The sequence below is a fragment of the Pollachius pollachius genome (genome assembly GCF_949987615.1).
Source record: "Pollachius pollachius genome assembly, chromosome: 12".
NCBI lineage: Eukaryota > Metazoa > Chordata > Actinopteri > Gadiformes > Gadidae > Pollachius > Pollachius pollachius.
The window spans coordinates 19,413,093-19,430,678 of NC_136945.1; the positions used below are offsets into that span (position 1 = coordinate 19,413,093).

Below are 17,586 nucleotides of genomic sequence, written 5' to 3' on the forward strand. Positions count from 1 at the left end.
TGTGATTTTCTGGATTTTTTTTTGCATTTTGTCTCTCATAGCTGAGCTTTACCTATGGTGAAAATTACAGGCCTCTTGTCTTTTTAAGTGGGAGAACTTGCACAATTGGTGGCTGACTAAATAGTTTTTTGCCCCACTGTATGTGTGTCCGTCTGCTTGAGTGAGGTTGTGTGTGTGTGTGTTTGTATGTGTGTGTGTGTGTATTTGTGTGTGTATATGTGTGTGTGTCTGCTTGAGTGAGGTTGTGTGTGTTTGTGTGTGTGTGTGTGTGCACGCGCCTGCGTGTGTGTATATGTGTGTGTGTGTGTGTGGCTGTAGGTGTTGGTGTGTATCTGTATACAAGTAACACCTCAATTAACCACAATATGGGTCGTAACTATGGGGAAACCACAGCCCCTCTCCTTCCTAGAACTGTGTGTTCTGTGTTAGAACTACAGCCGAAACAGGGGGTACACTCGCACTTAAATGTCTTGGGGTTTTACCTATGTATCTTTATATAATCCCTGGGATATTCTGACAAATTGAACTGAATTTAGATTTCAAATTCCTGCCTCACGTACGACTATCTAAATGTTCAGGCTCAACACTAATATTAATATCTTCAACCCGCTAATTGGCATTTTAGACAGGGGTCCAAAAACAAATGGAAATGGGCCATGTTGGCCCAAGGAGGGGCCTCCAATGTTTTTCTCGTCTGGGGCCCCAGAAGATGTAGGGCTGGCCCTAGGTTAGCGTTACAGTTAAGGGTCTTCTTTTGTGTTTTCAGCCTCTCTCTAACCCCGCCCAAAGCCCCGCCCACCGCTCCTCTCCTCTAACCGAATGCCCCGCTCTCTCTGAAGACCCGCCCACCGGCTCCTCTGAGCCAACCTTAAGTCTCTCTCTATTTATCTCTCCCTCTCTCCGTCGCTCTCTCCCTGTGGCCCCGCCCCGCCCACCCCTCTCCCAGCGCCGCTGTTGTTGCAGCCATTTTACTGTGAAGCTTCGCTGGAGCGGACGAAGAGAGGCAGACATCGCTCCGGTGAACGGTGAGCTCAGAGTCCTTTCTATTTTCGCTGTCCCTCCCGTGTCCCGTCCGGGCCGAGCTGAGAGGCCAGGACGAGACCTGAAGTGTCCAGGTCACAGAGAACATAGCTGGGAACAACACTGGAGCCTCACAGCCAGCCGTTGACCGTCCGTTTGATAGGTGGTCATGTATAACGGTGTATCGAGTGCTCTGCGTGATATTTTCAAGAAGTTCAATAGCGGACGCCGATTGGACGCTCGCCATGTCGGGGGAGGGGGCGCTCGTGTGCAGCGAAAGATCGTAAACGGTTGCTAGCGACGCGCGAATCTTTGACGCTCTGGTTAACAAAGGCGTACAAACTGCGTAACGCTAAGTTTGGTTATAATTATACCACAATATGTTCATTTTAGATATCGTAAAGATCAATGATAGTTATTGTTAACAAAGGACGAATTCTTAAATGGCTTTATTATTGACTATACTGCTAAGCCGGAAGCCAAGACACGGCAAACAGCCGTGTTTGGAAATTGCGAACATTTTAAATTTGAAGCGAAAAAACACAGCAGTGTAACATTCAAGCTCTGTGTATTTTGTGCTGGTAAAAAGGTTTGATTCTAGTTCTTTGTGTTGCTCTTGAAATATTAGGCAAAGTTCGACTTAAGGGGAACTTCAGTTATTTTTACCAGGACAATTTATTTTCGATAATTTTGGGTGTACGGCTTTTTCGGTGACAACACTTTTGGAAATGGGTCCAGTGTGGAGCGAGAACGCTTCAGCCGTATATTTTTTGCCACTTAAACCTCACCCTTAATGGAAAAGATCCCAACATAGAAAGTTGCGCTGAGTTGTCTCGCTGAAGTAGAATTCTTGCTCTGAAATCTTGTGAAAGTTGAGTTTGAGGTGGAAATGTGAGCGAAGGCTGGACAGTGCAGGTTTTGTTGGACTACTTAAAGTGTAGCTTGGTGTTAAATAAAGATTTGGTTGGAGAAAAGTTGAGGTTGCCCTCTGCAAAGCAGCAACGATATACCGATATCGGTTGGCTGAATTTATTAGCCTACTACAGATATATCTAAACTTTTTATAGAACCCTTCTTCTACGTAACAAACAGTAACCCTGTAACAACCTGTAAACACCTAGCCACCAGTAACCATATGAAGAAGTTATCACCTAGCAATCAGCTAACACCTAGCAACCTGTAAACACCTAGCCATCTGTTAACACCAAGCCACCAGTAAAAACATAGGAACAAGTAACCACATAGCAGCCAGTAATCACATAGCAACCAGCAAAAACCTAGCAACATGTAAACCCATATGAACAAATAACCACATAGCAACCAATAATCACATAGCAACCAGCAAAAACCTAGCAACGTGTAAACCCATATGAACAAGTAACCACATAGCAACAAATAATCACATAGCAACCAGCAAACACCCAGTGACCAGGCAACACCTAGCAACATGTCAACACATATGAACAAGTAAACACATAGCAAACAGTACTCAAATAGCAACTAGAAAACACCTAGCAACCACTGCTACATAGCAACCGATAACTGCCGAAAACTAGCTACATAGTAGCCAATAACTATCGGAAACAGTATTTCCATAGAAACTAATAACTAAAATCAGTCGCTACATGGCAAGCTATTACTGTCTCTCAATGCAGGTGAGAAAGACAAGAACAAGGTGTATCATTGTCAAACATTTAGGATTTAAAATATTGAGCGATTTCAGTCCTTCTTGGCACCACAAACACAAGGAATTCTCCAATGAGTTCGTGGCAAACAGCTAGCTTGATAACGCTTTCAAGAAAACAACGATTCAGTTACCTAATGTCAATTTTACTTACTACATGAACTGGCTGCGATGCTACTCCTTACTTTGCATGCACTCACAGATTGACCATTAAAGGGGACATATCATACCACCAGGTCTGAGTGTGATTAGCCATTACAAGCAGGTTTGAAAATGTGCAGCATTGTGACATCACAGGTTGGCGTGTCCATCTATCCGTCACACATCTAGATGGACACGCCCACCTGTGATGTCACACCTGGTGGTATGATATGTCCCCTTTTAAGATAGTAAACTAGCCTCTTCTGTTCATTCACTTTAGGTGACCACGTGATTCATCCTGAACGTCTGATACAGGTCAAGTTGAACCCTGTAGCGCCTTGGAAGAGATTCAAGACTCAATTCTCATTGGCTATCAGCATTTTCCCTCCCAGTAATGTAGACGAGGTAGATGTAGTTCTGGTTTAACACGGGTTGATCAGGGGTATTAATGTTCACATCTGTGTTTTTTTCTGTCCACAGATATATTGTGTATTATACTTGTAGATTGCTTAGCAATTGTTATAAATTACATTTCTGTGATTATCACATTGTGTTTCAGGACTAGTCTGTTGGTTACGTGTCCGGCGTATGGTCCCTGATTGGTCACGCTTGCATGTCAACTAAGACCTCTTGCTGAAAAGTAGGCGGTCCTTGATGCCAGGGCTGGGCGATATGGACCAAAAGTCATATCTCGATGTCTTCAGGCAGAATATCGATATAATATAATTTGTTGACGCAATAACATAGTTGCCGTTGCCGCGCTCCAACTCGTCATTCTACATCGGTGGCACCGCTGTGCTCTCATTCCAAGCCTGCCAGTGTCGCTGTGCTCGTTAACCTGCCTTGCTGATAGGGGGAGGGGGGAGTTACCGTTATTACTATAGCCTACCTACCTACCGGTTGGATTTACCGTTACTATTCCTACCGTTCGGAATTGAATACAGTTTGATGGTTGAATAAACCGTGGACTAGACACTGCCTCCGCCTCGTATTTGAGAATATTAAAACATAATATCACGGCCAAAAGCTGTGTGCGCCTCCGGAATCTTATGAATCGTACTATAATAATAATTATATTATTAATTTATCTCCCGACCGTCGGAGAACACAACCCGATGGTCGGGTTCTCCGTCATCTCTGGTTCTTCCACTTCCTCATCAATCTGAAGCACAGAATTTAATCGCGACATGGAGCGGCACCCTCCATACACTCCGGCGTGTGTCCGGGAGTCCGGAATCATTTTGTGACAATTGCTGTACTGCCTTTATCTGGAAAAAAAGAAATAACAATGTCGAGACAGCTTAAGATGTTGGGTCGCTGCACGCATTTTGAGCACGTTGTGCGCCTGCAAGTGATGGAAGAGGTTGGTCGTAACCGACCCTTTAGTTGCGACAGATTTGAAGCACTCTCTACAAAAAACCTGATTCTGTCATTCGTCAGACACCTTTTACCCAAACCATCTCCAAACTATGGAGCCATTTGTCTTCTGCTTTCATGCATACCTCTGCGCCGCGGACTTCATGTTTCGCGCCGTAGGGGATTTAAAAAAGTGACGTGAGTGGAAGGGGGGCCGGGCCGTGTGTATGTGAGCCGGAGGCAGAGCGGCCGAGAGGTAAGCAGACTTACGAAATAGCAGGCGGCAGTCGCGGTTCGAAACTGCTGTTATTTGGATAAAATATGCTGTACTTTCAACGCAAATTAAACTATATCGATGTTGACGATAGCGTCTCGCTCCATATCTCGTTTGAAAAAATATCGATATATTTCAAATATCGACCTATCGCCCAGCCCTACTTGATGCCGTTAATCGATGCTGTGTCCCAGACATTCTGCTGAGAAAGGTCACAGATGCGCTTCCAGATCTTACTAGCAGTAGGATAACAAAGAGCGGGGGAGGGGCAACCGAACAGAGGAGGGGGCGCTACTGAACAGAAGGTAGGCGCTACTGAACAGAGGGGGAGGGGCAACTGAACAGAGGGGGAGGGACAACTGAACAGAGGGGGAGGGGCAACTGCACGGTATGAGGAGGGGCTACATAGCAGAGGGGGGAGGGGCTACGGAACAAGGGTAGGGGCTACAGAACAGAGGGGTAGGGGCAGTAGAACAGAAGGTCAGGGGCTACAGGACAGAGGGGGAGGGTCAACATAACGGTGGGGGGAGGTGCTACTGAACAGAGGGGGAGGGTTTCTTGAACTGAGGAGCCATGGGGCGGAGGGGAGAGGGGCTATGGAGCAGAGAGGGAGAGTGCTATGGAACCGGGTCAGCCATTTTAGACGGTTGCAGACTGAGAGAAGAGGGAACAGCCCTCTTAGGTCACATTAGACAGTAGAGGGGTCGGCTTAGCTGAGAGCAGTTGCCTTGTAATTGAAAGTTTGCTAGTTCGATCCCCAGCTCGTCCTACCTGAGTGTTGATGTGTCCCTGAGCAAGACACTTAACCCTAACTGCTCCTGACGAGCTGGCTGTTGCCTTGCATGGTTGACTCTGCTTTCGGTGTGTCAATGTGTGTATTAACCGATGTAAGTCGCTTTGGATAAAAGCTAAATGCCCTAATTGTAATTGTAATTGTAGACGTTTGAGAAATAAGATGCAGGAGGGACCGGTGTTGAGATGTTATTGCTTGTGTTAAAGGTGCATTGGGTAGGATTTAGTGGCAAGCAGCGGTGAGGTTGCAGATTGGAACTAACTGAATACCCCCTCTCAACTATTCCATTCCAACAACGTAGGAAAAGCTACAATGGCCGGCCTAGCTCAGGAGGTACAGCTGGTTGATTTATAACCAGAAGGTTGCTAGATCAATCCACCAAGTACATCGAGTGTCGAGCGAGATATCTAGCCCTATCTGCTCGCGAGTCCCATCACACAGTCCCATCACACAAAGCCTTGCATGGTTTTGTGAATGTGTGTATAATTGGTTCGAAGTCACTTTGGATAAAAGCTTTGCCCTAAAATCTAAAAATGTGTCCTGTACTGACCTGTTAGGTGCCAGTAGGTACTTCCAAAAGGCTGTCATCGTCAAATTTATAGCTCTGTGACTCCGAAATAGCCGTTATTACCATTCCGGGCTACTCTAGAAACATGGCGGTATAATATTGCAGGCTCATTGGATAGTTAGCCCTATGTAGATTTGAAGGTGTCATTTTAAGGTTACGAAAACACAACAATTCTCATTTTCATGGGAGTGTACATTTCTGCCAAGTTAGATGCCACCAAATAATACACACTTGTAAACTGCAGTACTTTCTCTTTAAAAAGGCCTGTTTTTGTTCCAATTTTTATGTTACTGAAATAATAATTGTAATTATGTGAAGCCTATTTTCTTCAGTTAGTCAGTTAAGCCTTCTGAACGGAGAATGTGCCATCCAGAATGACGTGCTTCTCTCCTGTTGGCTAGGGCCTACATTGAAAACATTGATTCGGTAGAGAAACCCAACCTGTTAGGAAACATTTTGGCTCTGAGCCCGATAACGTGTAGCCTGGCTCCGCCTGCCTAAGTACTTCCGCTCAATTTTAATTTCCCTTCAGTGCTACGTCTGGGTCTGCGGTATGTTAGTGGGTTTTCTCTGTCCAGATTTTCTGCGTCCAATCAGCGACCAGAGGGAGTGGCTGAGAACAATGACGTTAAAGTCAGCTCTCGTTGACGGACATCTTCACGTACAGTGTTTGGTTTGTTTACAGCCTACGCGAAACATGATTCCTGGCCAAACGTTAGCGATTGGTTATGGCAGATCGAGAGTGGCACTGGGCAGATCCAATAGTTTTAAACTTCAACAGACACCCGCCTTAAAGTGAGTTAACGTTTGTCAATTGAGTAGGTCCAGACTCTCTGTGCAAATGGAATGAGGTACGAGTCTGGTAGGACCAGGCTAGATAAAGAGGGAATGCCGAAGAATTTGGGCGAGGCAGTGTGCAGCATTTCTACCAAGAAATTCAATATCACTTGAGGAAACACTACAAATCTAGCATGTAGTGCTAACTCTATTTCTATCCTCTAGCTTAACATTTTACTACCAAGTTCTAACAATTTTATTATCAGATAGCTAAAGATGATACTCCGTAGTGCTAACTTTTTTATTATCAGCTAGCTAAACATGATACTCCGTAATCCTAACTATTATTATCCTCTAGCTAAAGATGATACTCCGTAATGCTAACTATTATGATCCTCTAGCTAAAGATGATACTCCGTAGTGCTAACTCTATTATTATCCTCTAGCTAAAGATGATAGTGCTAACTCTTATCAGCTAGCTAAACATGATACTACCTAGTTCTAACTCTATTATTTATTACTCTAGCTAAACATGATGTTGCCTAGCACCAGTGTTGGGGTAGTTACTCAAAAAAGTAATTAGTTACTAATTACTAGTTCTGTAAATTGTAATGAGATTACTTGACTAGTTACTGCATTTGAAAAGTAACTTCACTACTTATTACTTTACTTTCCCGTTTCTTAATTTACTGTAGATACATGGACAAACACCATAGCCCTATCATCACTTAGTGTTTATTGTATACATCTATACAAAATAGCATATAAAACCATATGAAAGAACAATTTCCCTAGGAAAATGTTTTCCTTTTGGATGTTGGCTTGCGAGTCGCGGGTATTTTATCTACTATTTTTCTAAATCTGGGCGATTCAATAATCGACAGGGGGAGCATGTCTTCTACAATGAACCCTGCACCCAGCCGGTCTTTCTGTGTCACCTGCTTCTGCGCTCCAACACTTGAACACTCCTTCGCACAAGCAGCTACGTCACTCAAATCGATCGCTATGGCAACGTGCCGAGGCAAGCAGGCGCTGTAGACACACAGGCAGCAAGCACCACAACAGATCAGAACTTTACACGCAGGCAAACACGGCTTGGGTAACGCAGGAAAGCGCGTTACTATAGTCTAGTAAAGTAGTGTAGTTACCGATATTTTAAATGTAATGCGTTACTTTACTTTGTTACCCAAAAAGGTAATATCGTTACTGTAACGCAAAGTAACGCGTTACCCCCAACACTGCCTAGCACCAACACCAATATTATTTTTTTAGCTTAATATTTTGCTGCCCCTAGCTCTTTTGTTAAATAAGCTAACCCTCTGACCTGGTATCCTTTCTTGTTTTCACATTTTCGAATTTGCATAACCTAATGGATTCTGCTTTTCCTAATTGACTCTGCCTCAAATCAGTGAAAGAATTTGAGGGTGTGTCAGCAATTAGTTAAAAAGGACAACCAAAAGTATGCACTGTAGGCGGCCAATCCCTATCCCTTGCAACCCATGATATTAAACACAGCACCAGACCTAAAATGGAATCTTATGATGCGTGTTGTCTCTGTGCCACGCTGCACTGCCTGACGTGGCACTTCCTTGCTGGTCTGGTGTGCGACCCGCTCGACCGTGAGGCTCTGCCGTTACCGTGTCAGACTCGGACCTAGAGCGGATCCGAAGCCCTGGGACTTCCTCCACACAGCATATGTGATGTTGTGGCGACCAGGTAGAGCCCTCTGCCTGGTCGCCACCCCCTGCACTGTGGCCAGTTTAGTTAGTCTAGATTATTTTCCCCTCTTCGACCAATCGATTGGTCGAAGAGAAGGCTGAATTTCAGTCTAACAAGTTTTTCTTGGATTACCACAGCCGTACATTTCCCTTCACTATATACTATACTATACTAAACTAAACTTTACTTTGGTTGACTTGAGATGTTCATTTAATGTCCTGGCACTCATGAAGCTGCGAGAGCTCTTAAACCAGGAGCTCCTAGTAACCGTAGCCTGACAGGAGACGGACTGCAGTACTGTAATGAACAGAGCTCAATAAAGAGATCTAGTAGGAATCTTTGTCTATTTCAGCGGTCAATCGGCTATTCACTAATACTGTGCACATAAAACATTCTAAACATTCTGTTATTATGAATGCACAATTATTTGCAGATACACAATGGATGGTTGTGATAAGACCTTCTTTTTAAAATAGTGCCACTAGCAATGAGGCTACCCGGTGTTGATTGGTTAGTCGCCTCATGAATATTTAGCATCAAAGTTGCTGTAGGGGAAACTTAAGTGCGATAACATGAGTGAGTGTAATGTGGTTGAAATGGCCCAGCCATCCATCAGCTATTCTTCTGTGAAATGCTATGTGAGACTATCTGTTCCGTAAGACAGCCTGCCTCTCGGAACCAATTTAGAATTTAGAGCTAAATATGATGCTACCTAGAGCTAGCTCTACTATTAGCTGCTTGATGAACATGATGCTACCTAGCGCAAGCTCTATTGTTATCATCTCTCTTAATGTGATACTTCCTAGCGTTTCGACTACTATGCAAAATCCCATGCATCGTTGCTTGTGACTTCCTGTGTTTTCAGCTTCAAGATTCACTACAACACCCTACTCAGTTGTTTCCTTTTGTCCCTTTAGTCTGCACCTAGCCTCTTCCCATCGGCAAATAGTCGCTAACCACCAAACATTTTGTGTCTATTAAGTTGTCAATGTTTAACCCTTTCTGGGTTAAGCTTTTTCCCTGAAAAGCCCCTTCCTTTGTTTATCTTGTCATTGACCAGCTATAGTGTATAGCTGTAGCTTTAGTGTAGTATAGTTCAACAACTAAATAACGAGATTTTGAGTTGGCTATACTATACTTGAGCGATGGCTATGCATGCATCCAAAGTGGTTAACTACATCCATATAACTATGATTATCGCTCTGTTATATGCAGACCAATTCATCATGATACATGAAGGTGCTTCAAGCCAAAGTTTCCTTGTACTGCCGACGTAAAGATGGGCGTCATGACGGTGTGCAGTTGGTATCCAACACGTTGGTATCCAACGTGTTGGATACCAACTTTCTCCAAAGGAGTGATAGCCTACCTTTTGTCATCGAACAGGGAAACAACGGCAAAGTCTCCAAAGAATTTAAGTATTAAAGAACACTTCAAATGCTGATCATAATCCCCCTCATCCAGAAAGACTTGGATTAAAAAGTGTGAAACTCCATTATTATTTAATCTTCTAAATACTTAGATATTTTGGTGAAAGGACAGAGCATATACTGTCTTTGTGGTAGAAGATAACCGAATTCTATCACTTCAACTAAATAAGAGCGCGTGAGGAATCCGGAGCAAGCATGACAGAAGACTTTATTGCTACCCGCGAACAGGCGGCAACAAAGCCGAGTGGCTTGTAAGACACACTGCCAGATGTTTCTCGTGGTTTGCAGAACAAACTGCAGAATGATTCTCGTCCTGCTCCTTATTTACCCAATATTGTTTTCACTTTTTGCAAGTCATCCTCCAAGACTCACATAACATGTCCGACTATACAGATAACGTATAGAGTATGAGAATAGCATGTTTGACCGGTTCAAGGTCCTGTGTTTACGGTGCAGTTTCAGTACATCCTGACCCCTTGGACCCTCCCCATGGAATCAGCACTTTAGGCCAGACTCCTGTCAGACCCCACTTATAGGGGAAAGGTGACTAGCTATTTTCCACCATTAATGTATTTATATGCTATATAGGCCTGATAATAATCATAGTTTGCCATAGAATATAGGGTTAATTTCTTCCATATCTTCACTATGCTTTATAGGATTGGGACCCATCTCTTTCTCCTGCATAACTCTTAATGTATAAAAGGATTTAGTTTGTCACATAATTGAGATGTTCTCTCTTTTTCACGACATTTCTACTTGACCTGCCTGACGTAAAAGGACCTTGAGTCCTCTGTGGAGGCTGAACGATAATCTCTGGAGCGCTGTCACCGTGTTCTCATTGACACGAGGTCAAACGACGTCGTACCCGATTCAGACATAACCATAGGGTTCCTGTGTTGGTCTCCTGGCTGACCTCACTTCCTGTGTTGATCACCCGGCTGACCTCACTTCCTGTCTCCCCTGTCAGGACCCGGCAGCATGGCTAACCTGCTGACCCGTCCGGCGGTGCTTCGACCCTTGACCTTCGCCATGGAGGAGAAGCAGGCTCTCCACTCGTGGAGCCGCGTCTCATCGGCAGGCCAAAGCGTGGTCCTGGAGGCGCTGAAGATCCTGGGGCCCAAGCTCGGGCCCCCCCACCCTGGCGCCCCGGCACAACTCGGCACCAGGAGGTCCAACAGCACCCAGGACCTGCCCAGCACCAGACCCAGCAGCCAGCAGGTCCTGCTGGCTGTTGGGTCGGGGGCGGAGAAGGCCCTGGGTGTGGGCCCCAGGCCCCGGGGGCTCCCTAGCACAGAGGAGCTCCTGATCTTCCTGCAGGAGCTGCGGGAGGAGGGCCACAAGGCCACGGTGCTGCGCAGTAAGGACGTGTACGGCTACCGCTCGGCCCTCAGCTGCCCGCTCACCCAGGACAAGCTCCGGGCCCTGGAGAAGAGCCAGAAACCCACCGCCAAGCGGAGGGGCCGGAAGCCACCGGCCAGGAAGAGGGATGTGCATGTGCATCCGTCCTGGAGGAAGGCCCAGAGGGGGAGCCCCCGGATTCAGGGCACCTGCCCTCCAGAGGCACCCCTCTGCCCCCCCTCGGCCCCGGTGAGCTGGACTCAGGGGCCCTGTGCTCCTCAGCCCTGTCTCAGACTGACCAACCTCCAGGACCTGCCCGGGGCCCCCACCGCCAGGCTCCAGATCCACACCAGCTGGGAGCCATCGTCGGGCCCCCACTCCAAGCAGCACCTCCCCCCTCCCCTGGCCCTCTCGGGGATCCCGCTCCACCCGTCCCAGACCAACGGCGAGGCCCCCGCCTCCCTGCTGAGACCCTGGGGCCTCTCCTGCCCCGTCCGCCACGACGGGGCCCTGATCGGAGACTCGGCCCCAACCCTCTACGGCCCCCAGGCCGAGCTTGGCAGCAACGGGGTCCACGGGGCCCACCCCCAGGGCAGCGGCAGCCGCAGGGTCCTGGCCAGCCTGAGAAGGAAGGTGATCAAGGTGGACCATTCCCGGTCGGTGGCAGACGCCAGGAGGAAAGCCCAGAAGATCCTGCAGCTGGACCTGTCCCCCGTCATCCACATACAGCCCATGCCCATGAAGGACTACCGGCACCTCCAGTGACACTCCGCGGTCCTCCAGCCCGGGGCCCTCTCCCTGGGCTCTCCCCAGGTTATTTTGGGGTTCTTCCCGGTCTCCCAATCTCCAGACCCTGGATGTAAGGGTTGGACGAGGCACGCAGCACTTTGGGTCGGACAGGTTGACCCTCGCTGCTAAACTCCTCATGGCTGCCCGGGTCATGGTTCTTACACGTGACCCATGGGGGGGTCATGTCACCTCCTGGCCTCTGTTGGAAAGTTGAATGGCACTGTCTTCACGGCAACTCCCCATGACCATTCCAAACGATCCAAACACTTTCTAGTTGGTAGTTTTTTTTTACGAGAATATGTTAATTTAAATTTGTTCTGAGGTCTCCAGGAAGACTTACCTGGGACTTCCTGTTTGTTTTTCTGTGTATTTCATACTTATTTGAAATAAAAATTAAATAAAACACATTTGAAACAATGGAAGTGGGTTCGGATTATTACCAAACTTCAGAGGGTTCTTCGTGTGGAGGCTGGAGTGGTGTTCACGGGAGAACGACCAATCACGTTGGAGCTACTAGTGATGAATAAGTGCTCGCTGGCAGTAGTTGCTATGACAACGAACCCCCCCCCCCCCCATGAAGCTTATCATTGAGACCAATCTGACGAGTTTAACAACACTGAAGCAGATTTAATTAATCATGTGAAATATAAACCGGTCTAGTAGAGTAGATGGAGAATACTCAACCCGAGAACTGACCAGTCCAGTAGAGTAGAATACTCAACCCTAGAACTGATTAGTCCAAGAGAGTAGAATACTCAACCCTACAACTGACTAGTAGAGTAGAATACTCAACCCTACAACTGACTAGTCCAGTAGAGCAGAATACTCAATCCTACAACTGACCAGTCCAGTAGAGTAGATGATTAGAAAACTCAACCCTACAACTGACTAGTCAAGTAGAGTAGATGATTAGAATACTCAACCCTACAACTGAAGAGTTCAGTAGAGTAGATGATTAGAATACTTAACCCTAGAGAAGACTAGTCCAGTGGAGTAGAATACTCAACCCTAGAATTGACTAGTCCAGTAGAGTAGATAATTAGAATACTCAACCCTAGAACTGACTAGTCCAGCAGGGTAGAAAAATGAACCCTAGAACTGCCTGAGTGTGTTTGACTTCAAGCACAAAGCTTATCAATCCCATCCCCACGTTCTCTGGTGAGGCACTATGCTTGCCTCTGGTCTTGTGGTACCGTGGTATTTAGTTATAGTAGTTAGCTAGTAAGTTATGTCTACAAGTGTAGACATATTTATAGAATTATTATTATTAGTTTATTCAGATATCCGAGGTCAACGAACATTCACTCGGGTACAAAAATATTCTGCCCAGTATGACAGACCAACCAATCACAACCTATTTTATCTAACCAAGGTGGCAGAGGCCGACCAATCACAAACAGAGTTAGTCTCTAAAGGAGGTGGGCTAAAAACGAGGAGCGCGAGGAATTGTCAACAACAACAAAGATGGCTGCCGCAGATTGTCCATTGATTCCACCATCTAGACAGTATTAAACGATCTGGACTATATATTTTGACTAAAAGAAGAACAACGACTGCATTTAAAGCTTTTGTTGAGAAGAATTATGTTTTTTCGTCACTCAGTGCGTCACCCGTTCCAATGACATGATTGGTTGTAGGGCTGTCCAATGGCATCCAGAGGCATTCTTGTCTGCGGCCGTTGGTGACGCCCTTTGAAACGGAAAATGAACTAAGAGGTTAGCAGAGGTTAGCTGGTTCCAAACCCTAAAGCACACGGATGATGTCCTTGCCCATCTCATACACAAATAACTGCTAAATTATTTGATTACACATATCCTGTGAACGCAATTATGATTGATGATTAATCAATGATCATTGTCTATTGACCCGTCTTAGTGGTGCAGGGGAGAGCACTGTTGGGCAACACTGGAGACCGGGGTTCAATTCCTGCGGATTTTAGTTTACATCTAACCATTTTGTATGTTTAAATGTAATGATATCTATTGTACCATCATATATTACCTCAGACTATATCAATTTCCCAATCTCTGTGGGAAATTGGAGGCTGTTAGCCAGGGTTCAAGTGCCACTGGTATGTACATCTTTACTTCTTTAGTCAGCAGGGCACTGCAACACCAAGACCATTGCTATAGAAGATGATCAGATTTTATATTCAACATTATATTCACACAATGATCGCTTTAAAAACCACCAACGTAAGCAGGACTTGAGCCCTGGTCTCAAGAACTTCAAACTGCAGGACTTACCACTGAACCACTTACTCTACACTAACTCCACCATGTCACAAATGGTGACATGGTGGCCATTTGTGACATGGTCACAATGTCTGCCCCCCCCCTCCGTACTGAAAGTAGAAAATGACTGAGACAAAAAAGGGTTCAGCCGTAGACACATTATAAAGGGAGTTTCACATAATCTGGTGAGCCCAAGGTTGCCTACGTCAGACATGGCACCTTTTGCATTCCTGTTGTGACCACTAAGAGAATAACCAAAGGGCAAGCCGCTTCAGGGCCGGATTCCACGACACCATAGGCCCGCCCAGCTAAGTACGCAGAACATCACCAGATATGGCAGAAAACTCGCAATCCAAGCTGTGGAAAAACACAGCTCCTCCTAGAGTCATGGCTCCTCCTGAGAGGAGGAGTCACCTGTATGAATACTCACACACACCCTAGATCAGTGGACCTTCAGAGCGGCCCATTAGACGGTTGGCTCAAATCTCCCTGTGCACATAGTCATACCTCGTGCAGCTGCTTGCCAGACGGTGCTTTCTATCTTACTTGAATAAATAATAATAAACTCAACTGAAGCCTCATCCTTGAAAAGAACACGGCATGTTCTCTTTGGCAACACTTTTGGTGTTCAGTGGTCATTTTTGCCATTGATACAAACGGTTTTCGACACTGACACACTCAGCCGTACATGCCAAGTATTCTTACATGCAAGGTTTTCTTTCATGCTAAGTAGCTTTACAAGCCATGAGGCATAGCATGCAAAGTAGCCTAACAGGCAATGAGGCGTAACTTGCTAAGTCGCCTAACACTAAGTAGCCTTACATGCTATGTAGCCTAACAAGCAATGAGGCATAACATGCTAAGTAGCCTAAAACGTAGTAGCCTTACATGCTAAATAGCCAAATATGTCCCTAAGTCTGTTTGTAGAAGTCTGTGAGTCTGAGTTCATTGAGACAGACTACGAGAACAAGATGATTTATTGGTTAAAAATAGATCTTCACATTCAAATGTACACATTTTATTTAAAAATACTTTATGACAGAAAATTATGTCAGCTTTGCATTCTGGGTAAAAACAGACACGAGAACAAGCTGTAGCCAATACAGATATCACCATCCATGTACAACGAGCGAGTGGGTCTTTATGTACCCTACGTTATTGTGTCGTTCACGTTTCCTCTGAATGTGAAACCAGACGCTGTTTCCTCTCGGGAGAACTTCTGCTCGGCCACTTCTGGTTTCAACTGGTTCTACTGCTTCATGTCCCCCAAGTATGAAGAACCCACGAGGTCGGAGGGCTGTCCTGAGTCCTGGAAGACAAACACACACTGTAGTACACAACTAACATTGACATTTAGGGCATTTAGCAGACGCTTTTATCGAAAGCGACTCACAATAAGAACATTTGTCAAAAGAGAAACAACAATATATCGCTGTCGGTACAGTAAGGATATTCATAGAACCGAGATGCTACAAGCTGCTAAGTACTATTTTTAAGTGGAAGGACATACAAAACACAATAAGTGCACACAATAAGTGCCAGGACGTGCCAAGATGCTAGTGTGTGTGTGTGTGTGTACTAACAGATAAGGTGTGTGTGTGTGTGTAGTAACAGTGTTGGTGTGTTTTTTTGTGCGTGTGCTACCAGATGCGGTGTGTGTCTGTGTGTAGTGAAAGTGACGTGTGTGTGTGTGTGTGTGTGTGTGTGTGTGTGTGTGTGTGTGTGTGTGTACTCACAGTGTTTTCGCTGTACAGAGGGTTGTCAATGGACATCATGACCGCTGGGAAAGCCTCAGTCTCGTTCTGAAACACAAATACAATGTCTCCTTTTGATGTGGCTTTAGTATGGATTAGTATACGTCATTATCACATGCTTCGATCAATACTCTTCTGTATATATATATACATATACAAATATATAGGCTACATATATGTATATATTTTTTCACCATTATCTTATTTTATATATATATGAATAAATTAAAAAATAAATTATTTTGTATATGTTTGTGTGTGAATTTTACTTTGAAGTATTGGAAGTTGAAGGGAGTCTTCTCGCGTCTCCACAGGAAGTAGCCCACCGCTCCCATCCCAAGTCCACACAACAGAAGTGCTACCAAGATGGCTGACACACCGCTGGAGGGGGCAGGGCTATGAGATGGAGTGGCCTTGGCCTGTCACACGCACACACACACACACACACACACACACACACACACACTGGAATTAACATGGTTGATAGGTAACCCTGGTTATCAACAACACTGTTATCGTTTCTTAGAGACTTCTTAGCCAAGCCCAAAGGTACTGCAGAGAACTCCTGGTTATTTTGGGAATCCTATGGGTTATGCTGGGAGAGAGAGACCAACTGGTTATACTGGGAGACCTACTGGTTACACTGGGAGAGAGAGACCGGGGCATGGCTTGGAGAGACCTGCCTGTGGGGGCGAGGGTTGGAGAGACCTACCTGCGGGGGCGGGGCTCGGAGCGGAGCCTGAATCACATGGATGATCCCGTTGGTGGCAGGAATGTCCCAGTCCAGCAGCAGCTGCTGGTTCACCAGTTTATCACTCTGTCAGAAAAACCAATAATCTGGTCAATAACCTCATCAATGACCTGGTCAATAAACTGATCAATAACCTCATCAATGACCTGGTCAATAAACTGATCAATATACTGATCAATAATGTGATCAATAACCTGATCAATAATATGATGAATAACCTGATCAATAACCTGATCAATCAACTGATCAGAGACAGAGTGAGTGAGTGAGTGAGTGAGTGAGTGAGTGAGTGAGTGAGTGTGTGTGTGTGAGGGTCACCTGGTTGTTGCCATGGGTAACGATCAGATTGGCTCCCAGCCAGGTGCGGACCTCTTCCTGGTGTCGGAGGTCCTGGTAGAGACGCCTGCTGTGATTGGCTGAGACATGATACTCCAGATCTCTACCTGACAGAGTCTACACACACACAAACACAAACACACACACACACTAATTACACTGGTAGTTGTAGTGGCAGTCCAACGAGTACTTCTACTGGTAGTCATCCTGTTAGCCATACTGGAAGTTGTACTTGTAGTCAAACTGGTAGTTCTACTGTTAGTTGTAGTGTTAGTAATACTGGCAGTTGTGATAGCAGTCTTACTGGTATTCTTAATAGTTACCGTGGTAGTTTTACAGGTAGTTTTACTGGTAGTTGTAATTGTAGTTGTACTTGTAGTTTTACTGGTAGCTATACTGGTAGTTGTACTTGTAGTTCTACTTGTAGTCTTACTGGTAGCTGTACTTGTAGTTCTACTGGTAGTTTTACTGGTAGTTTTATTGGCAGTTGTGCTTGTAGTTTTACTGGTAGTTTTACTGGTAGTTTTACGGCAGCTTAACTTGTAGTTATACTGGTAGTTATACTGGTAGTTTTACTGGTAGTTATACTGGTAGTTGAACTTGTACTGGTAGTTTTACT

At 45.4% G+C, this 17,586-nt stretch overlaps 2 protein-coding genes across 5 annotated transcripts in view; one reads left to right on the forward strand and one right to left on the reverse strand.

Moving 5' to 3' along the window:
* Positions 1-956: 956 nt before the first annotated feature.
* Positions 957-12,217, forward strand: ccdc71 (coiled-coil domain containing 71). Of its 2 annotated transcripts, none has more exons than XM_079747383.1 (2): positions 957-1,025; positions 10,733-12,217. In XM_079747383.1, the coding sequence occupies exon 2, from the start codon at positions 10,744-10,746 to the stop codon at positions 11,866-11,868; it is 1,125 nt and encodes a 374-aa protein (XP_079603509.1). In that variant the 5' UTR covers positions 957-1,025; positions 10,733-10,743; the 3' UTR covers positions 11,869-12,217. The 2 variants fall into 2 exon arrangements, with proteins under 2 accessions (XP_079603509.1, XP_079603510.1); XM_079747384.1 differs by lacking the exon at positions 957-1,025 and adding an exon at positions 3,125-3,250.
* A 2,874-nt stretch (positions 12,218-15,091) lies between these two features.
* The window catches only part of stab1 (stabilin 1), a 62,874-nt gene continuing 60,379 nt past the window's right edge, over positions 15,092-17,586 (reverse strand). For all 3 annotated transcript variants that reach the window (XM_079747761.1, XM_079747762.1, XM_079747760.1), the window contains exons 67-71: positions 16,950-17,084; positions 16,593-16,697; positions 16,150-16,299; positions 15,863-15,928; positions 15,092-15,435 (exon numbers count right to left, since the gene is read on the reverse strand). In XM_079747761.1, the coding sequence (XP_079603887.1) occupies positions 15,376-15,435; positions 15,863-15,928; positions 16,150-16,299; positions 16,593-16,697; positions 16,950-17,084 (516 nt within the window). In that variant the 3' untranslated portion in view covers positions 15,092-15,375. The remainder of the gene's footprint in view (positions 15,436-15,862; positions 15,929-16,149; positions 16,300-16,592; positions 16,698-16,949; positions 17,085-17,586) is intronic.

What these genes read in the sequence shown, in the direction of transcription:
- ccdc71 (XM_079747383.1), top strand. Translation starts at nt 10,744, where the DNA reads ATGGCTAACCTGCTGACCCGTCCGGCGGTGCTTCGACCCTTGACCTTC.